This window comes from Rosa rugosa, chromosome 4 (genome assembly GCF_958449725.1).
Source record: "Rosa rugosa chromosome 4, drRosRugo1.1, whole genome shotgun sequence".
NCBI classification, from domain to species: Eukaryota; Viridiplantae; Streptophyta; class Magnoliopsida; order Rosales; family Rosaceae; genus Rosa; species Rosa rugosa.
This window is the reverse complement of record NC_084823.1, coordinates 50,621,541-50,643,342: the sequence shown is the minus strand read 5'-3', so window position 1 is coordinate 50,643,342 and position 21,802 is coordinate 50,621,541. Positions and strand designations below refer to the sequence as shown.

The following is a 21,802-nucleotide window of genomic DNA, read 5'->3' as shown; positions in this document are numbered from 1 at the left end:
CATACTTATAGTAACAATTAAACAATGTTTCATTATCCATTGCCTTCTCCTATGTCATGAATGCCAATTTTGTGGGATTTACGAGTCCTGAATCAGTTGTGTTCTGAATCAACAAAGAGAAAATGCAAGTCATATTACGAGACAAAGCGAATCTTCCACTTTGTCATCTTTTCGGAATAGTTCTTTTGGAAATTAAAATGCATGTACGGGTGAAGAAAGACCTCTCAGTGATCATCAGAGTCTAATCAGCTTCTAAAGTTAGAACTTATTCAAAGTCTTGCTTTTCGTACAAATCCCACTATTATTCCATGTTATGTTTCCTTTCACTTTCTTCTAGCCTTCCTTCCTTGTGAAGGCATTTCGTTGCCTTCCTTGAGAAGGTTTCTCCTTTCTGTCTTTAAGCATGGAATATTTGCCTTTACCCAAGGGCCAAGGTTTTCTAGCCTTTTCCAAATAGCAAATACGGTATATACTCATCTTCATGTTAATTGTTTTTTGGTTTGAAAATGGGACCTCAAACGGTAGCTCCTTATGCCCATCCATCATCGTTCAATAAAAAATAAAATAAAATAAAGTTATGAAGAATGACGAAATGTCTATATCCTGAAATAAGAAGTTGTCTAAAAATGTTGACCAATATGGTTTAAGAGCCAATTAAGATCTTCAGAAAAAATGAAGGACTCACATTTTCAAAATGCAAATTTCATTATATATAAAAACGCTAATACAAGCTTGGAGAGTAAGTAAAAGCAATTTATATCACTTATTGCATACTAATATGTGACAACATCAGAGACAAAACTCACTATCCATCATCTTTAATCTCTTACCGTAGCTAAAGGAAACTATGACTACTTAGAAATGCACTCATTGTTTGCTTTGTTTCATTTTTTTTATCTGTAGAAGGTCAAGAAAGATCTCATTCAGATTCAAATTCAAAGACTCACAACTCTCGTCCAATCAGCCTCCAAAGCTCATGCAAAGTCTTTGCTTTCCGTACGAATCTCTCTATTATTCTAACTGGATGCTGTACATATGTCCATTTCTCTCCACTTTCGTAGCCTTGCTCGAGAAGGCTTTCGATCTCAACCTTCCAGGAAACTTCAAAACAACAAAGTTACTAAGCTATGTCAATAGTAGCTCAATAGACTTTAGAACATGGTTCCAATCACCCCGGTTTTGGGTCAAATGAGAATTTCATTAATAAATTTGGACAAAAAATTCAACAAATAAAATGTGGTATTGTGAAAAATTAATTTTGCCCGATATATCAGCAATTATAAGATCATCCAACCACGGAAGTCGTCCAACATCCTTCCAGAACTTGATGTTATCTGGCCTCAAAGTTTCTCTAGCTATTGCATGGGCAACTTTATTTCAATTTCTTGAAATTTTCTTCTAATGCATGACTTCAAATATTTTTGTATCTATCATATATTGTGCTTCTCTACAAATTTTGTTAGTTTTGAAATTATAAATATAGGTCTTTTTTTTTAACCTCAAAAAAAATATATAGGTCTTTTTTGTTTGTTTTCAGATATAGGTTTTGAAATCTCGTTTGCTTTATGAATTAAAGCTTGAGATACCTATAAAGTGAAAAGAAAAAAAAAGAGAGAGTTTTATGTGTAATACATGCTATTATTGTACCATATTGGAAACAGAGTTGGTTATAGAACTAGAGTTATAGTGAGAGTAGTGACCCATCATGAGTCTCACTCCTCCATAGTCTTGGTCTTGGTCTCCACTCTGTCTACTCTCTCTCTCTCTCTCTCTCTGCAAAAACCAAGGTTGAGCATTTTTGTGTTACCAACGTACGAAAATGGCGACGAGGATGACGCCAAGGGAACACATAGAAGATATACGGAAGACCAAGTTCTCCATCGGAGAAAAGCTCAACCCTTTAACGGAGGATCTTCACCAGGCCGTCAAGAATCTCTCCGGCGAGCTTTACGCTAAAGACGTGCACTTTTTCATGGAACTCGTTCAGGTTAGTTTTCAGCCACATTGCTTCTTTCTTCCTTCTTGTTTAGTCTGAACTCTGAACGCTCACCACTTTACTATCAATTTGCTTCTGAATTCTGAAAGAATGTTATAAAGTTGTAACTTCAAATTTATGGATGAACATGAATTTTAAGGAAAAGTAAGGAACATATAAAGTTGTGCTAGTGAATGTTCATAGTCTGTGCCTAATTATTTGATCATCTCCTGTTTACATGTATAAGTGGTCAGTACTTTACAACATTGCATTTAAATTTCTTAGTTCATTGAGTTAAAGCAAGGGCTTGATTTTGAAAATAATGACTGTGAACCTCAATTGATCAGCCATGGTAACTTGGTATAGATCAAGTGGATGCAGTTACTTGATTTAGGTTTACCTTTTGTTACTTACAGTCATCTATGCATGAATGATTCCAATACCAAATAATGGTTTAAATCACTTACGTTGCAGAATGCAGAAGACAATGAGTACTCGGAGGGGGTTGATCCATCCCTTGAGTTTGTGATTACATACCGCGATATAACGGCTACAGGGGCTCCAGCCACATTGCTGGTTTTCAATAATGAAAAGGGGTTTTCTCCCAAAAATATTGACTCCATTTGCAGTGTTGGACGGTCCACCAAGAAAGGCAACAGGAAGCGTGGTTATATTGGGGAGAAAGGCAAGTTATTTGTATTAGAAATTAGCCTATTTATCCCTAAATTATGAGTTCATCGATATTTACGTCTAATGACTTGATAATTGATATGCATAGAAAGTTTGGTCTCTTAATATTCTGATATGTTGAACTCAATTCACAAGAGCATTGATTATGAAATGCGTACAAACCTATCCAGAGGTTAGACTAAAGAAACATCACTGTAAAACTTCACATACAAACTTCTTGTCCATATTCCATTAAATAAAAGAAAAGAAGAAATTTATGACCCAGATAATGTTGCAAAGTTGAATCTGTTCGGTTCAAATGCAGGCCAAATTTTACTGGTGACCTTTTATGCTTCCATTTTTCTATAGCTTGTGCATGACTTTTATGGAAGTCATGTAATATTATTGCTTTTACAATATTTGCATGTTTATTATAAGCCATTTTTGATTATGTAGTTGTCTCCAAGATCAAATACTTCAGTAATTTCACGTTTCAATCACTCCTGTTTGGTGGTGGAAAATGAGTAGTTGGATTGCAACTACAAACAAAAATTTGGATTGCATAATAATATATGACGCCTGTTGCTAGTACTGGGTAGTTGGAAGGCCTATAAGAGTATAGGGTGGGTATAAGAATGAGTAATGTACCTAGATGAGATAATCTGCTTCCTTCTCTTTTGCATAGTTTTGTTGTGCTAATTCAGTAAAATTTCTGGTTAATAAACAGGAATTGGCTTCAAGAGTGTGTTTCTGATCACTGCTCAGCCTTACATATTTAGTAATGGTTATCAGATAAGGTTTAGTGAAGAGCCTTGTTCACATTGCAATGTTGGCTACATCGTACCTGAATGGGTTGAGCAGAATCCCACTCTATCTGATATAGAAAAGATATATGGTTCTGCCACTGCCCTTCCAACCACAACACTGATCTTACCTCTGAAGCCCGACAAGGTTGAACCTGTGAAGAAACAACTCTCGATCATTCATCCAGAAGTTCTCTTGTTCCTATCAAAGATTAAGCGGCTCTCTGTTAGGGAAGACAAAGAGGACCCAAGGCAGAACACTGTGAGTGCAATTGAGATAGCAAGCGAGACTGCACATGCGTCAAGGAAGAACATCGATGCTCAATCCTACACTCTGCATCTTTCAGCTGAAGAAAATGGTGGAAATGGAGAATGCAGTTACTACATGTGGAAACAAAAGTTTCCTGTCAGGCAGGAATTCAGAGTTGAGAGGAGAATGGAGGTGGATGAGTGGGTGATCTCCCTTGCATTTCCAATTGGAGAACGTGTTCAAAGAGCAAGGACCTCTTCGCCTGGTGTTTATGCATTTCTTCCCACAGAAATGGTCACCAACTTTCCATTCATAATACAGGCGGATTTTCTTTTAGCGTCTTCAAGAGAGACAATCCTACTTGACAACAAGTGGAATCAAGGGATTCTTGAGTGTGTGCCCACCGCATTTGCCCATGCCTTTAACTCTCTTGTGAAAACTGTGGAAGATGCGCCAGCATCAAGTTTGGCTCCTATGTTCAGATTCTTGCCTGTTCAGGGTTCTTCCTATAAAGAATTAAATGCTGTAAGGGAGTCGATAAAAGCGAAGATGGTTGAGGAAGACATTATACCAGTTGAGCCCGAAATGGAGCAAAAGTTCTTCCACAAGCCTGGTGAAGTGGGAAGATTAATGCCTGCCTTTTGGTCTATTTTGAGGGAGGCGAGGGTTCAAGGTGTAAGCTTGATTAAGCTTTCATCACATGGAAGATCTGTTCTGTCTTATTCCTTTGACAGCAAGGAATATGATCCTATACTAGGTTTCCTTGGAGTTGAACCAGTGAATGATGACTGGTATGTTAAATGCATACAGGGTACTTCTAATCTTGTTGATGGAGTGTCAGAAGATCTGTACTTAGAGCTTCTACTGTTTATCGCTGAAAATTGGGGTTCTAAATTTGGTCACACCAACATGAAGAACATACCATTGATAAAATATGCAGACTATGGAAATGAATCTTTGTGCAGCATAAGCGAAATCCAGAAAGGTGAATGTAGAGTTTGCTTATCGAGCAAATATTCTCGTGTTTCATGGCTGATTGATTGCAACCGGGAATTTAATTCTGTGACTCGTCTTCTCTTTATGCCAAAAGCCACTCAGGAAGCCATCTGGGCATGCTCTGGGAAGGATACATTGAAGAAATGGCTAGCTGATCAAGCAAAGGTTGGTTCTGTTGATGTCAATCAATATGCAGTTGATCTCCTTCAGAATTCTCTTAATGAGCGGAAGCTTGTTATTGCATATGTTCATTTCTTATATCACTCCTTGGATAATGATTTCATCTCAAGTCGGGAAGTTGACTGTTTATGTGGAAGTATGCCACTAGTGGATAGCTATGGGAACATTAACAGGAGTAGGAAAGGGGTTGTTGTTCCTGCCAATGGAAGCAAATGGGCGGGACTGACTGATTCTAATTTGTGGAGAAAAGAAGGCTATGTTGAATTAGGAGAGCTTTATGTGTATTCTGGCAAATTTGCTGGTAAGTTTACACCGAAGAAGAAGCTTCTTGAGTTCCTTATAAAATATGCTGCTGCTTTGGATGTCCCTCATATTTCTGCTCCAAGTGATGGTATCTCATCTGTATCTGCACCACTAACTAAGCAGAATGCCTTTTTGCTTTTGGATTGGATTCGTCAACTGAATTATAAAAGGGTTGGCATCCCTCAGAAGTTCTTGGCTTGCATAAAGGAAGGTAGTTGGCTGAAAGTTACTTTGAATGGCTCTCCTGGTTATAGGCCACCATCCCAGTCATTTCTGCTTAACTCATCATGGGGAAATACTTTGCAGAATGGATCCGTCTCTGTTGACATTCCATTGATTGATACGAGCTTTTATGGTGAGAGCATTAGTGGATACAAGGAGGAGCTAAAGACAATTGGGGTCATGTTTGAATATAGCGAAGCTTGTGACTTCATTGGGAAGCATTTCATGTCTCTGGCAGCTTCATCCTCTTTAACTAGAGGAAATGTGCATTCCATTCTGCGTTTCATCAGGTTTTTAAGGGACAAACTTCTTCCTCCGGCCGATTTTATCTCTGCTATTAAGAAAGGGAACTGGCTGAAGACTTCCGTTGGATACAGGTCTCCTGTAGGATCTGTTTTGTCAGATAAGGAGTGGAATGTTGCCTCCAAAATTAGCAACATTCCCTTCATTGATCAGGACTTTTATGGTGATGAAATCTGTAATTTCAGAACTGAACTTGAGTTGCTCGGTGTTGTAATCTCCTTCAACAGAAGTTACCAACTTATAATTGACAACCTGAAGTCACCATCTTCCATAACTTCTTGGACACCTCAGGTTGTCATCTTAATGCTCAACTGTATGGCTCTATCCAAGTCATCTGATAAACTTGTCAATGCATTGAAAGGAGCCAAGTGCCTGAAGACAAGTATTGGTTACAAGTTTCCAGGGGAATGTCTCTTGTTTCATCACGAATGGGGTTGCATTCTTCAGGTCGTCAATGGTCTTCCCGTGATTGATCATGAATTCTATGGGAGCAACATTTTTCGGTACATAAATGAACTGAAAAAAATTGGTGTGGTGGTTGATTTTGAAGGGGCTGCAAAAGTATTTGCTCGATATTTCAAGCAATATGCATCATCAGCTTCCATCACCAAGGAAAATGTTGCATCATTGCTTCTGTGTTACAGAGCGCTGAATGGGACTCAATATAAATTTCCTGCTGATCTTAGGAGCTGCATTGGTGAGGTCAAGTGGTTGCGTAGTCGTTTTGGTGATTACAGATGTCCAAGGGAGTGCATTCTCTTTAGTCCCGAGTGGGAATCTATATCCCCAATAACTCTTCTTCCTTTCATTGATGATTCTGACAGCTACTATGGAAAGGGCATACATGAGTACAGAAAAGAGCTGAAGAGCTTGGGGGTTGTCGTCGAATACAAGGAACGAGTTAAGTTTGTGGCTACTGGTCTTTATCTCCCTAGGGATGCCAGCCGTATTTTTCCTGTAAATGCACTTGCGTTGCTGGAATGCATACGAGTTTTCCAGGAGAAAGGTTACGCCTTTCTTGATAATTCTGATTTCATGAAGAAAGTTTCTCAACCATGGATAAAGACTCATGCTGGTTATAGGTCTCCCAAAGAGTCTTTGTTGTTTGATTCCAAGTTTGGCTTATATTTGAAGCGGACTGATGGGCCTTTCATTGATGAAGAATTCTATGGTACTAAGATTGCTTCTTACAAAAAAGAGCTGTCTGCATTGGGGGTTATTGTTGAAGCTGAGAAAGGATGTCCCCTGATTGCCAGCCACCTTGATGTTCATTATGAGATTGAAGCATTTGTTCGGCTGTATAATTACTTGAGTGCATTCAAGTGGGAACCAGACACTGATGCTGCTCGAAGGATCTGGATTCCAAAAGGGGAGTGGGTTTGTCCTGATGATTGTGTTATTCATGACAAGGATGGGCTATTTGGTTTGCAGCTGACTGTTTTGGAGAAACATTATGAGCATAAACTTCTATTTTTCTTCTCCAGTGCGTTTGGAGTTAAATCTCATCCTTCAGTTGATGATTACTTGAAGGTTTGGAAGGTTTGGGAAAGTTCTGGATCCGGAAGTGCATTGTCGCATGCTGATTGTTGCAAGTTTTGGAGTTATATCTCGAAGCACTGGAATTCAAAGACAGAAAAGACTGTTGCTGATGCCTTGGTGAAAGTGCCTGTCAGTTCTGGATCTGAAGGAATCTTGCTGTGCAACAAGTCTGATGTTTTCATTGCTGATGACCTTCAACTGAAGTATCTATTCGAACAGTCTTCTCCTGAGTCTATTTTTGTTTGGTACCCTCAGCCAAGTTTGCCTTCCATTCCAAGATCCAAGTTGCTTGACATTTATCGAAGAATTGGTGTTCGCACTATATCTGAATCTGTACAGAAGGAAGAGGCGTCACTTGCAGATGATGTTGAAGTAGTCTCTTTGCCGAGGGAAAAGCTGATTAAGAAAGCGCTGTTCCGGCTGATTCTTGGTTTTCTTGCTGCTCCTCCCAGGGAAATGGAAGCTGAGAAGAGGCTTGAAGCTGTTCAATTCCTTGTGAATGTTACTGTGGTGGTAACAGCTGAACCAATCTCTGTAAGCTATAATCTACCCTTATCTTCTGGGAAAGTTTTGAATGTGAGAGGAAGCCGAAAAATACGTTTTGATAGAGAAAATTCAAAGATCTTCACTCAGAAAATGGACAAGTCTCGAGGGCAGAAGAGTATCATTGAGTTTGCTACTTTTTTCTCTGAAGTGATATCTGAGAGTGTGTTATGGGAGAGCACTGATCATATAGATTCACTCTCTGAGCTGATTAAGATGGCTTCTTTGCTAGACTTCAATGAGGAAGCAGTTGATTTCTTGATGAAGTCCAAGAATTTGCAAACTTTTATGGAGGATGAGGAGTTTCTCAAGACTGTCTAGCAAACCTTGTGGGTAGTTATGTGGTTACAATAATATAGATTGTGATGGTGTTTATATATCCTTTGAAGTTTCATTTTGCTTTTGTTGTTGGCTTTTCTTTCTGTTGAATTTTCTTGTTGTTCTGGACATGTAATGCTTTCTTTTGTGCTATCAATAAATATTACAGCTCTTATCATATTTCCCTTAAATTTTCTGTTTATCAGTTTGTAAATTGCTTAGAATGTTTCATTATACATTGCTTTCTGCTATTTCATGAGTGCCATTTTTGGGATATACAAGTTCTATTTTGTTTTGGAATGATCAGCGAAGAGAAATTTCTTCTATATATCTAGGATTGTCTGTTAGTATCTTTTTTTGGTCTCATTGTGTGCATATAATTTGTTGTGTTTGATTTTCGAAAGTGGATTATTAGATTTCTGTGCCTTACCTGTACTCAACATTGTTTTTGTGCCCTATCTGCATATGTCTTATCATATAGCCAAGAGCTTGTCAACTGTGAAATGTATGATCATAATGCATTTTCTGATTACATTATGACACATTTTTGATCTGATAAACTTCCTACCTTTGCAAAAGGACTCGACTTATGAGTCGTAATTTAAAGGAAAAGAAAATCCAAATGGCAGAGAAAGTACAACACTAGAGATGGAAAGAGAAATCTGAGAATACTATCACTATTCTTGTTCCTCCATCTTAAACAGCCACTCATGCTAACGCCTTTCTTTGTGCACCTCCCGATTCTGCACAGTAACCATGCATGCAGTCCCACCCTTCAGGTTAACATGATAAGTTGACCAGTGGGGGACAAAGTTGGGGGGTTTTAAGTCGAGGAACTTTTGGAATCAGAGATGTGATACCATGTTAGACAACCACTAAACTCCTAAAAGCTGAAGCTATCAGGTAATGGGTCAACAATGTATCTCAATTCTCAAGCTAACGGTTCCCATCTTAATCACGTAGCTGCAGATTTCTCAGCAAGAAGGGTGGCTCTGTCGTGGCCAGTGCAACCTCTAACATTCAACAGATTCTTTACAGAACAGTCTGCTGGTCCTCCCATTTGGAATGGATTTTTCATTCTTCTTCTCCTTGCTTTCTTCTTTGTTTTGGTGTCCTGGCCCTGATATATGAAATTGAAAAAAAATTGAGAACAGAATCCCCCAAACCTTTCCTTTTTATATGTATGAGAAAAAAAGAAAATGAGGTATGTACTTCATTCTTATCAGCTATGCTACCAACACTGCTGTCGGTACTATCCGTTTTTTTGTGGTTGATATCCTCAACTGTGCTGTAAGTTTTGTCATATTTACCTGCATAATATGTGCATGGATTACTACAAACTGTTCGTATAATGAGCTAGACATTTACACTAAAATTTCTACATTACTTACTTGCATCCTTGTCAGTTTCCTTTTCCAATTCCTTTTCAAATTCCATTGGTTCTTGGCAATAAACTCGGAAACTTGGCGATGAAGGACACATAAACATTTGGTAGTTGATACTCCGCATATCTTCATGATCTTCATTCTCTTCCTCTCCATCTGCGGCATGCTCCAATGTAAAAACCCCTCCTATGTACACAGGCACAACCTTTGCCTCTTTCCCACTTTCTTTCTCTTTATGTTCTTCAATGCTGTTCTCTAATTGATTTTCCTCCTTATTTTTTTGGTCCTTAATCTCATTATGATCTAGCAAAACTGGTGCAACTTTTGAACTATTCTTCTCCGGTATTGTTTGTACCTTTGGAGATACTAAACTATTTTCAGGCGAAGGTTGTAACGATTGAAACTCTTCATTATCCACCTCCTCTTCATTATCCTCAGGCTTAAGTAGTTGTTTCTTGGAGAGAGCAGCATCAGGTCTTAGTCTTCTTGACCTTATCCGGTTTCTGATCTCCTCATACTTTCGCAGTAGGAGTGGACGTATTCTAGGAGGCATGGCTTCGGCTTCTGGGGTGGGCTTTGAATTTTGGCCCCCCATTTTGGAGAGGGGGGAGAACAATGGGTTTAGGCCACAATGGTGAGGGAAGAGAATGCTGAAGAATGGTAAAGAAACTATGAGCTAGGATGGTGAATTTGAAAGAGAAGGGTCAGAGGCAGTTATTGAATTTTAGGATAAACTTCATGATCTATGGCAGATAGACAACAAGTGTAATAACTTCATATTAGGTTTTGCTGAATTGTATTTTACATCTAGGAAGGTTAATTTTAGCGAATAGTTAGTATTCTCGAACCATGAGTCTCCTATATTTGTCAACTTAATGTTGTTTTTCCAGTTGTCCTGCCTGTAATGATCAGAACAATTTAACTAATTTTGTAGTTGTAGACATGTTTTTCGGCTGTTGAAACTTGAAAGAGCAAGTCAAGAGAGGAATGTATGTAAGCTCCTGTTTATCGCTAACAACAATTTGTGTCAGCTTCAACAAAAGTCAGAACAACCCTCAAGTCGTGCCATTTGTCGAACATTGAAGTAGGCATAGTATTCACTCATATCGTTCAAATATCATCGGTCTCTTAATGTGGTTCAAAAATGTGATTCCTTTGGAGTTTGGGACAGATCGGCATTACTCAAAAAGATGAAAGTTCAAATTTGGATAAGAAATGTATTGAGTTATTTTTGGTGCGATTCACCTATTTCTCTGTTTGGTTTCCAGAATGGAAATGATTCAATTAATTCTCAGAGGATATAAATGGTTTTGGTTTGAGATAATTCTTTTCCAATTCCAAGCCTTTAATCCACGAACCAAATTGAGGAGAGTTTCTTATTTAGTCACTACTGGTTGAAGGTCCTAACTCATAACTATTCAAGAGATTAGTTAGGAAGGTTAATTGAGTTGTAATAATCAAGCAAGGAATCCAAACAATTAAAGTACATCACCAGAGATTGATTTCTGCTTTAATTTTAAATGTTTAATTCATTTTTTCACTTTGAAAACTAGGGAAAGAACCTAAGAAAAACCATCATGTGAGCGCCTATATTCTAGCTGGCTTAGCTTTCGTTTTGGACCTGGTGCTCTCCAGAAAGGAATTTCTTTATCCAAAGTTAATATATGCTTTGCTTCTTTTTTTATCTCTTTGAAAAATCAATTGCCTTTCGATATGGAAAAGCCAATGATTCCTGTAGCAAAGAGTCCCACCCTTTACCTTTTTACGGTCTCAGTGTCAAGTAAGGATGCTGAATCAATTGAGGTACAAGAACTAGTTTATTTTATACAGCTAACTGATCTTGCAGCCAAATTTTACATCCCCTAATCAATGTTTAAGGCACTAGGGTTTGAGGAAGAACTTTAATCTCTTCGGAGCACTGGATATAATAGTACATGAAAATCAAAAATCATTTTGGAAGTAAATTTATCTTGATCTGTAATACTACATTAACAGGATCAAAATTTAGTGCAGCCACTGATTTCTTCATCACCGGCTTCATGACTCGAAGATATATCTGTGATGCCACTACAACTCGAACAAGATGAAGATGAAGACACAGGACTTGTACTAGTAATCTGAAGCTGACCCTTTTCAGCATTCTTAACTTTGAAGCCATCATAGCTAAGCAATTTATCCTCATCTTTCTGACAACTTCTTTTCTTCAAAAATATTCGGCATAGAACCCAATTTCCTTTCTGGTTTATAGGGTTCTGCAGAAAAATTACTCGCAAGTGTCAGATGATATTTCTTGATACATTATATCAGTAAATTGTGTGCATGAACTTAATATAAAACTCACCTCAGTTGATGAAGCTGTAGTTCCTAGATTATTGACAAGAGAATATTCATGCATGACCCAATCAGTCTTGGAACCATTTGGAGCTTTTCCTCTATAGAAAACCAGACTCTTCTTCTTCCCTACAATGTTATTCCTCCTAGGAGATACAATTTTCTTATCCGAACCGGTTGCTTTCCAATAACCAGAACTTGTCACTCTGTTTGTTCTGTTCCCATTAGGGTATTTTGATTCCTTGTTGCTGAAGAAATATCTCTCTTGCTCCAAATCACCTACAAAAAAACACTTTTATCATTTGAGCAAATATAGGAAATAGCTAGTAGGGGAATGGACTAGTTAAAGAACAGGAAGTACTATTTTGCAGTACTAATTACCTGGCAAATCCCAAGGATCATACAAACAAACATTGATCTCAGGAATAATGGAAGCAGGTAGAGGGCATGAGAAGACCTTGCACCTCAGGTACTGAAAGACAAGTTCTTCATCGGTGGGCTGGAATCGAAAACCAGGAGGCAGTCTGGTCATCCCATTTCTAACAAAGTTGAACTTGTCCATTGTTTGATCAAAGCCTTAAGTGTTAGTGATCAAACTTATTGGCCTCTGTCGAATGAGATGAGGAAACGTCAAGCATCCTTGTAGTATTTATAGTCCAACACAGAAGAAGGATCTTTTCAGTGGGTGCAATCTTGTAGAAGAAAAAATAAAATGATTCTGTGTTAACAAGTTTTTATGTTTGACAATTAAAAAAGGCTTATTACTTAAAGATTCTTTTTTGTTTTGTATATGGTATCACTGTAATTTCTGATACAAAAGTAAATTCAAACTTGAAAGTCATTGTATACATATTCAACATCTTATGTTAACAAGCAATCAAAGAGAATTGGACTTGCTAAATATTTTATTGAAATATTGCTGATACTTGGTGAAAATGTTGAAGGTTAATTAGTCCACATTTTACTAAAATGTTTTTAATAAGTCCTTTTTTTTTTTTTTCAGTCGAAAGGATTTTGATGAGACAATTTACTTATAAATTATGGATGCGGCTATTGCCACCCTACTATTTTCTTAGTTCACCCTACCAACATTTGAATTATTGAAAGACTATATTATCCAAGTGCAAAATGACTAATAAGTACACTAATTTTTCAAAATCCAAATTTTAAAATATAACCAAAAAGTAAATACAAAGGCTACTTAAATTCTCATTGGATAACATTGATCTTCATCTTCTCCACCAAAATCTAAATTCATTACTTTTTTTTTTTTGTCTTTTTGTTCCTTCCTTATCGTTAATTGGTTCAGTTCACAAAACCATTAGTTTTACCTTCATCAAAATCTTTACAATACTTTTTGTGAACACCGAAAGTAAAAAATTATAACAAAAAAAAAAAAAAAACATTTTCTTCTTCATTGCTCACAGTTGTTAACTTACTAATATTCTGACATGGATTCCAATAGACGAACATTGAAAGTGAAATAGAAAATAAAAAAATGGAAGTAAATCAGATTATGATTTTGTTACAAAAACATATTATATTTTAGTTCTCTTATTGGTATAAATTAAATGAGAGATTTTCGTTAATTTTTTTTTAATTGGATGTGTCATATAAGGATATTTATGGAAAAAGAAATGGGTTAGATAAGTAAATTTAATACTGAAATTAAAATATAGGGTGTAATGAGTAACTAGGGTGAACAAAGAAAATAGTGGGATGGCAATAGCCGCACCCTAAATTATAATGGGTAGGTGAGTATTTTCTAATAGAGATGAAGTCATATCCAATGTCATGCTCACCCGTTAGATAGAAACCTCAAGTAATTATGAACAGAATAACAAGTGAATAACCACATTACATTTGCAAATTGTTAACTAAAGTATATAATTAATCATATTATTCATACAGGTACTCACCAAAGTTCAACCTCCTCATCACAAATAAACAATTAAGAAAATAATTAATCTCTTTAGTTATATACAATCATGTGTCTATTAGGTCACGTGATCATTGATAGGAATATAAAAAAAGTCACATGATGAGAGGAACAAGAGATATAATTGATTTTTATATTTTTTTTTTAAGAAATAGATAACTTCATTAATTATTTATGGCCAAAAGGCACGCACATCATAAGTTGTCTCATACCAAGAGTTTTGAATGGCACAAGCTGCCAAACATATGACAGGTGACCTCATTGTAAACATAATACACACAAATATTGATGTGCCTAGCTAAGTGAAACAAACTCCAAAACTATCTAAGTTCTTGCCATAGCAACCCTAACCGCCTAGAGACCTCAATTGGTGTACGATTAGAGAAGCTAACCTACATAGCACCAGACTCTACCTCAAAAGCTAGACACACAAGCAGGAGACTTAAAGTTTCCCCTTGCCTTTAGCTTTAGGTCCAGCTGCCTGGGCAGTAGTAGCAAATGGATAAGTGAGGCGTAAAGGAGTCATCCCCACCTTCTTTTGAGTCTCTTACTCCCAAGAGGCCTACCCATCTTCTTCTTCAGTGTCACAATTACAGCATCATCCTCAGCTTCAACCAAGCCAAGAGCGTCAACATGAAGCGATAGAAGCTTGCCACTAAGTATGGTTTTAAACTTCTTCGGCGGAAGAACACTTGCTTCCTGTCGACCTCTCTTCTTATAGGTCAGAGTTGTCTTCTGCTCACCTTGCATGGCAAGGGCAGCAGCTAGGTTTTCCGATCCGGGTTCAGATGGAACCACCGAAACCAAGTCAGAGGCTAGGTCCTGCAAGACAGTCTCTTGATCCATACCTTCCAGTTCTACCGTGGTGTGCACGGTATCCTCCTTCGCAGCAGACCTAGAAGTTGAACGTTCTAAACGCCGAATGACTGGCTTCTTCTTCTTCAACAAGGTAGAAGAGGGCATAGGTAAATCTATGCTATTCTGAGCTGAGAAAGAGAAAGCACCGCCGGATGTAGAAGGGCCGCCACTAAACTTCAAAACCCTAGGTGTAGAAACTGCAGCATTGGGTTCCTCACACTTCGCTCCAGAGTGAGTGATCAGTCCACACTGAGGGCATCGACCCATGAGATGTTCAAATTGAAACTGCAGTATAGGTTCAATATCTGGTGCCAAGAAAACTCGACGCTCTAGAAGAACAGGTTTGGAGATGTCATGAGAGAACAAAATACAGATGGTACCTATCCGAAATTCCTTCTTGTCATAGTCCAAATAGCCTCCCAGAAGATTTCCAATGAGTATGAAGTTGTCAGGTTCCTCATAGAGAGGAGGGATGCCAGAAACCCTAACCCAAACTCTGACATGCTTCATAGGGACGTCAGCAATGGGGAGGACTCTGTCATATTCCTCCAGACAGACCGAAGCCCTATCAAAGCACCACACACCACCCTTGAGCACTTTGTTCCGATCATGGAAAGAATCAAAGGAAAATAGGAAATGGCTATCCGCCCGTTCCTGGATCTTAAATTCCTTCTCCACCATCCATGTCCGGAGGAAGTGGGATTTGAAAGCAGCAGGATCAACTGGTTTGTGAGTGAGTGGTTTCCGAGAAGAAAAGACTGAGAAGATCGGCGAATAGGACCTCCTCCGATCTTTCCCAAATCCGGGGCTTTACCCCCATCAGCAAGTGCTAGAGAGGCAGCAAAACTAGCAATAACAGCGTCGATTGAAGCGATTGAGGAGTGGTCGAGTGGAGAAGTTGAGAAACGACAGAAGTCGCCACCTAAGGTGCTAGGGTTTGTAGAGAGAAAACGCTAGGATTTGAGAGAAAATCTCGCTAGTTTGACATTATAGGGGGGACAAGTAATCAGTGTGCTCTCACAAGAGATATAATTGATGATAGAAAAATACTAGTAATTACTTCATCAATACAGGAGGTATATATACGAACCTATAGACATGGAAGATCATTTTAATTCATACCTGGGCATACAGTATGATTACCATCAACATTTGGTGGTGATGATGCAATAAGGGGAAGAAGCCTAGTTGGTAGAGGAGGAGGTGACCCAAATCAGGTTAGGGCTATATATTCACATTTTATATCAAAGAGCAATCAAATGTGAATGCTCAATCACACTAAACTTTGGTAATATTAATCGTAAACTAAGAAATTTGTAGTCGATACGTGCACTGAAATTGGTAATTATTCTCCCATAATTGAACATTTTCGTTTTCCACCTCAAAGGAGAATGTAACGTCCCTAGTACAATGTAAAGAAATCTTAGCAAAATAGTCAACAAATCAATTCTTCTTATTTGGCAAGAATAATTTATTAAACGAAAAATGAAATAACTAAGTAGGAACATGAAGTCAAAACCCCTCAAAAGAAAAAATCCAAAACGTAATACCAAAACAGCAAAATATATACAAGATTAGCACTAGCCTATTAAATTAAAAATTGAGACGCACAGTAGGTGTTCTCATACCGCAAACTCATATATTCTTGTGTGGTCTTCAATTTTTTGTGAAGAACTAAACCCAACAAGGTAAAACTTTTTGAAATTATCACGGATCGGGTGATTCTAAATTCTCTAAGCTAGTTAACAATATAAACTTACGTTTCTTTGCTTAGTCAATTATAACCGTATTTGGGAGGTTTCAGTTGAAAAACGAGGAAAACAAATAAATTTCAAATGACTCGCAACTCATTTCATATAGTTGTTTCAAATCCATCTAAAGTTTAGTGTGTGAATCGTGTCATATCAAACACACATTCTCTATATCAACCTTCAAATTACTGCAACACTACTTTTGTGCACCGAATCGAGTACTATATATGAGGCTTAGAGAATAAATCCCCTCAGCTCCATATGCAATCACGTAGTTTAGAATATACTATGCTTGTTGAGTACTTGTCTCCAAAAGCAAAATTCCATGTTGTACCAAAAAAAAAAAAATTCCATGGACCATGTACTCCTATTTATCCAAATAAAAATTAATTAAGGAACAAATATTAAGCATATATGCAGTAACTAATCATACCACACATGCTAATACCTCAGCTAAGTTCACTAAATTCGTCAGATGCCTTATTGATGATATGCTTTTGGTTGTTCCTCCAATTAAGACTTCCTTTTCTTTTCTAGCTTTAACAATTTTGGATTCAATTAGTTTAACTACTGCTACCTTTTCTTTGAAATGTGGATGGCTGACACATAAAGGCTCCCAGCCGCACTTAAAAAGAGCAAAGATTTTTGTTCCTTTTTCTTCCTACAGTGGTTTGAAACTTTGAATAAATGATAGACCATGCAGTGTTGCTTTTCTGGAAAATCTATATGAGCTAATTGCTAAACCCTCAGAGATAGAGTAGCTAGTCAACTATCACATTTGGTACTTTTCTTCATTGCGAAGATGAAGAAAAAGCATGCCTTTAGTTCTTAGCTAGCTAACTGCTTTTCCATCCATGCAAAGTTAACATTTAGATTTGCTTCTGCTATCCTAAAAAGCAAGCAATTTGTTATGAACATGGTCGACTTTGGTCTTGGCCTATTGCTCCAGTACTCGACAGAGCAACAAAAGCTATAACAGTATGCATGCTCCTCTTGTTTATGTTTATCTTTACATGCAAATCCTTTTCTGATGTCTTATGGCTTCACACATGGGCCTCGTTGATGTTTAATGTCATCGAGTCATATGTTCTTGAAGGACATATGATTATTGGACTGATATTTAAAGGTGCAGAAGGAAATGGAGCTTTAATTTTGAAATGCCATCCAATAGTTTATGTAATTATGTGTTGTTTTCAATCGTCTTTTAGGTATATCATGCATGTGTTTGGTATCAAAAAGTTTTCCATGAAGAAAAAGGAAACAAATGCTTAGTGCATAAGAAAGTCCGGTCCAAAAAAAAAAACCACCTTAATTTATAGCTAATGCATGCTTTGAATGAATTTGCACTTCATAAAATTTTGGATTATGATTTTAATTATACATGATGAACTTTCCACCGTAGTATCAAGATCTTTACTTTATTTTGATCTTGTTTGGAGAGTAGTTCTAACACATAAGTTAAGTTATATTTTTTCTATGGACAAAATACTGTTTACTTCCTATATTTATAGGATCTCGACGTTTCAGTCCCTGATCTGTCAATTTCATCTAAAAACTCCATAAACTCTCCAATTTCACCCAATTAGTCTTTGCTGTCAATTCTCCATCAAAATCTCCCTTAAATTGCTGACGTGGCATTCCTTACACGCCGAAATATCTATTATACTCTCACTAATTTTTTTAAAATTATTTTTCTCTCTCTTTTTTTTGTTGTTGTCCTTTTTACCTCTTCTTCTTCTCTCCATCTCTGTTATCTCCATCTTCTTCTTTTTACCTCATTGTCTGTTATCTCCTCCATTGAGTTTCGGTTTCTCCGATTTTCTGAAACTCACGCCTCCGATTGACAAGCCTAAATCCAGCTCTCTCTCTCTTTCTCTCTCTCTCTCTCTCGCATGCGCGCCTCTGATTGACAAGCTTAAATCCAGCTCAATTTAGCCACATCTCTCTCCTCCTCTGTTGATCATTTGATTGTTCTAATTTTGGTTGATTGCAAGATTTTGAGCTGTACGGGTCAAGACTGAACCAGAATAATCAGAGAAGCGTGAATGAACAGTCGCCGGAGGCATCGGCGACTCCGATTGTGCCTCGGCCGTTGACATGAGAAGGTCCGGCGATGATCGGATTGAGTTTAGCCCTGGGATATTGATTAGGTTGATTTTCTCCTCGTCGGTTAGGGCTCTGGACGAGGAGGGGTTGGTGGAGGTGGTGTGGTAGCGGTGGCGTTAGGGTTTGATTTGGAAGTTGAACCACCACTGGTTGTGGGGGATGAGGAGGAGGCGGAAGCGGCGGATTGGTGCTTGCCTTTGGCTTCTAATTCACGCTTCTCTTTCTCTCACTTCTTCTGGATTTGCTTCTTTTCCATCTCAGCAGTGGCTTTGGCTTCTCATTCTGTCTGGGTTTAGCAGGTTCTTTAATGGCGGAGAAGGACAAAAAAACTTAGAGGTGTTGATGGGTTGTGGTTTTTGACAAGCCGGTTTACGACGATGACATTTTGGACGGCGTTGCAGGGCGAAAGAGCTCCTTTGCAAATGACATTTTCTCCTCGACGGTCACGTCGCCGCCCCAGCGGGCCAGTAATAGTGGGTTTGCATGGCAAGGCTGAGCCGACATCGTCGGAAAGCTCTAGCTCACAGAAAGCTGACAAGGGTGTGCCGGTGGCTTTCGATGATCTGTTAACTGGGTTTGGATTCCTTTACTTGATATTTTTTCAGTTTTGGCTAGCACTGTATATTGTGCCTCACTTTTCATGGGCTACGTGTTGTTGGATTATATCGATCGGAACAGGAGTTGGGTTTGTTTTTGGAGAGAGAGCAGGGTTTGTTTTTGGAAGAAGAAGACGGAGATAAACAGAGGAGGAGAGAGAGCAGGAAGAAGAAGAGGTAAAAAGGACAACAACAACAACAAAAAAAAAAAAAGAGAATTTTTTTTTTAAATAGTGAGGGTATAATAGACATTTTGGTGTGTAAGGAATGCCACGTCAGCAATTTAACGGAGATTTTGACGAAGAATTAACAGCAATGACCAATTGGGTGAAATTTGAGAGTTTAAGGAGTTTTTAGGTGAAATTGAAAGGTCATGGACTGAAACGTCGAGACTCTATAAGTATAAGAAGTAAACAATATTTTGTCCTTTTTCTATCATCCAGAGTTAGAGATTCGAACTTAATACCTCATCCACAATTATAAAGAGAAATTATCGATTAGACCAACTTAGTCTCAGTGTAGTTGAGTCATCTTGAACTTAAATGAGCTAGGGAGCATGTGCAACATGATAAAATTTACACTGTGTACATGTATTTTCCTCACAAGGCCATCTACATTGGCGAAAATTTTACAAAGTACCTGATGTATCGATGTTCTATGTTACATGATGATATCATCTTAGCCATTGGTGTCATTGTAAAACTATAATTTTTTTATCATGTTATATAGGCTTCAATTAATATTAATTACAAAAGTGTTTATTTACTCTCAACAGGCTGAAAATTTTAAAAATTATAAATTAACTGTAGGTCATGTTGCAACCCCTTGAAAACTAGACTCCATAACTTTTTCAATAACCAAAAAAAAAAACTTTTCCCTAAACCATAAAATCTCACATGTTCTTATTTTATTACCACAATTTTTTCACTCTTAAATAATTATTTTTAAACACTTCTCGACGGAACTCAATTTTTTTTCTTTCTATTTTTCAAAGTTGGAAAACCATCAAATTCAATTTCATTCAAAATTTCAGTGTTCTTTCAATTGAAATTTTTTCTAAAAATCATGATATTCGAATTGTGAGTTTAATTAAAGAATTGAAGAGTTTCAAGAAAAAATAGTGTTAACATGTTTCGGCATGCCATTTCATTCCACTGATGCTCTCATGGCACCTCCCAACGTGTCGAACCATGCAAAGCCACATTTCCATTCAAATTGTCATATTTCTTAATCTCATTGGTGGTAAAAACATGTGTGGGAGTTGTCAACTTTTGTTGGGTCCGCAATTAAGGCGATTAACTCCGTAGTTAATATGGCGTTGAATTTTAGTCATGAATGTGGCGATAATTACGGTAATAAACACGCAATGATTACGATTCTAAGTGCGCAATGAATGACAGTCGTAAATGCGCAATGAATGACCGTCGTAAGTACGCAATTATTAACCGTTATTAGTGCAGCAATAATTGTCATCATAAGTGCATAAATAAATGCAGCCATAAAAGCATAAATAATGGTGGCTTGTCCTCAAAGTAAGTCATCGCCTATATAAAGGCGGCCCGACATCAAGGTAAATCATCTCATTCCGACTTGTTTTACTCCACTCGGCTAAGAAACTTACTGACTTAGGCATCGGAGGGTTTTCTGCAGATACCCCCCTCCTCCTCGAGTCGTGGTCAAATTTCGAGTCAACGCTCCAAGGAAGCTTCACGATCGTTCCCCGTCAGCTCTCGCTCCATTCCGCATTCATTGGTGAGTCAAACTCCTCTACGGAATTTTTCGTCACCAATAACATGATTTTTAGAATGTGTTCCAATTGACGTAATACAGAAATCTCTAACTTTTTTTTATTAATAATTTTTCAAAGTCAAAAAACAAAAAAAAATTAGTTTCAAAATTCAGTGTTCCGCAAATTAGGCGTTATGCTCTATAAATACAAGGGTTTTTGTCCATTTACCCTAATTCTAGGGTCATTTATCCCACTTACCCCATTAAGTTTTTTTAATTCTCCTTTACCCATAAAGACTCTAATATGGTATTCCCTAATACCCAATTAAGTTTTTTTTTTAATACTATTTTACCCTTAACCATTTATTACATAGAGAGAGAGAGAGAGAAGCCATAAGAAACTACGCTAGAGTCCGGTCATAGGCCAACGTTCACTGGAATCGGTCATCGGTCACCGGATTCTGGCCAACGCTCGCCGGAATCTGGTCACTGGCCGCGGGAATCTTGTCACCGACCGCCACCCACCAGACTTCTCTGAAAATCTCACCGGAGGTCCCCAAAGAGGTTGTCGGAGATCTCGTAGGCCACCGGAAATGTTTATTGTCCCCAAATAGATCTCTATTGCCCCCCAATAAACCTCTATTGCCACCTAATATACCTTTATTGGGGGGCAATAGAAGTTTATGAAATCTCGCCGGAAGTCCCCAAAGAGGTTGTCGGAGATCTCATATAAGGCCGAAGAGGTTTACTATCCCCCTCCCCCCCCCCCCCCCCCAATATACCTTTATTGCCCCACAATAGACATTTTGATCACCGAAATATGAACTAATCTCCCTAAAATTAGACAAATGAAACTTTGATTAAAGAAAAAAAATGAGAAGATTACATCAATTCAAAACATTTATTGTCCCCCAATAGACGTCAATTGCCCCCAATAATCCCTATTATGAGATAATAAAACCTTTTTTTTTTTTTCGTTTTTTCTTTCCTTCTCGGACTTCTTCGGC

General features: G+C 37.8%; 3 protein-coding genes across 3 annotated transcripts; 1 reads left to right on the top strand and 2 right to left on the bottom strand.

Moving 5' to 3' along the window:
* The first annotated feature begins 1,653 nt into the window (after positions 1-1,653).
* Positions 1,654-8,281, top strand: LOC133742225 (uncharacterized). Its single transcript, XM_062169905.1, has 3 exons — positions 1,654-1,987; positions 2,450-2,660; positions 3,372-8,281. Exons 1-3 carry the CDS (start codon positions 1,820-1,822, stop codon positions 8,102-8,104), a joined length of 5,112 nt encoding a protein of 1,703 aa, XP_062025889.1. The 5' UTR covers positions 1,654-1,819; the 3' UTR covers positions 8,105-8,281.
* Positions 8,282-8,595: 314 nt separating this feature from the next.
* Positions 8,596-10,225, bottom strand: LOC133742227 (uncharacterized). The gene is made up of 3 exons (XM_062169906.1): positions 9,493-10,225; positions 9,314-9,411; positions 8,596-9,221 (listed from the first exon to the last, which is right to left on the bottom strand). The coding sequence occupies exons 1-3, from the start codon at positions 10,079-10,081 to the stop codon at positions 9,057-9,059; spliced, it is 852 nt and encodes a 283-aa protein (XP_062025890.1). The 5' UTR covers positions 10,082-10,225; the 3' UTR covers positions 8,596-9,056.
* Positions 10,226-11,284: 1,059 nt separating this feature from the next.
* Positions 11,285-12,456, bottom strand: LOC133745532 (NAC domain-containing protein 83-like). Its single transcript, XM_062173615.1, has 3 exons — positions 12,199-12,456; positions 11,828-12,096; positions 11,285-11,738 (listed from the first exon to the last, which is right to left on the bottom strand). The coding sequence occupies exons 1-3, from the start codon at positions 12,377-12,379 to the stop codon at positions 11,484-11,486; spliced, it is 705 nt and encodes a 234-aa protein (XP_062029599.1). The 5' UTR covers positions 12,380-12,456; the 3' UTR covers positions 11,285-11,483.
* Positions 12,457-21,802: the final 9,346 nt, after the last annotated feature.

Coding starts and splice junctions, on each gene's coding strand:
- LOC133742225 (XM_062169905.1), top strand. CDS start 1,820: ATGGCGACGAGGATGACGCCAAGGGAACACATAGAAGATATACGGAAG. Junction 1,988..2,449: donor TTTTCATGGAACTCGTTCAG/GTTAGTTTTCAG, acceptor CTTACGTTGCAG/AATGCAGAAGACAATGAGTA. Junction 2,661..3,371: donor TGGTTATATTGGGGAGAAAG/GCAAGTTATTTG, acceptor GTTAATAAACAG/GAATTGGCTTCAAGAGTGTG.
- LOC133742227 (XM_062169906.1), bottom strand. CDS start 10,081: ATGGGGGGCCAAAATTCAAAGCCCACCCCAGAAGCCGAAGCCATGCCT. Junction 9,412..9,492: donor GGAAACTGACAAGGATGCAA/GTAAGTAATGTA, acceptor CATATTATGCAG/GTAAATATGACAAAACTTAC. Junction 9,222..9,313: donor GCATAGCTGATAAGAATGAA/GTACATACCTCA, acceptor TTCATATATCAG/GGCCAGGACACCAAAACAAA.
- LOC133745532 (XM_062173615.1), bottom strand. CDS start 12,379: ATGGACAAGTTCAACTTTGTTAGAAATGGGATGACCAGACTGCCTCCT. Junction 12,097..12,198: donor TGATCCTTGGGATTTGCCAG/GTAATTAGTACT, acceptor GTTTTTTTGTAG/GTGATTTGGAGCAAGAGAGA. Junction 11,739..11,827: donor CTACAGCTTCATCAACTGAG/GTGAGTTTTATA, acceptor ATTTTTCTGCAG/AACCCTATAAACCAGAAAGG.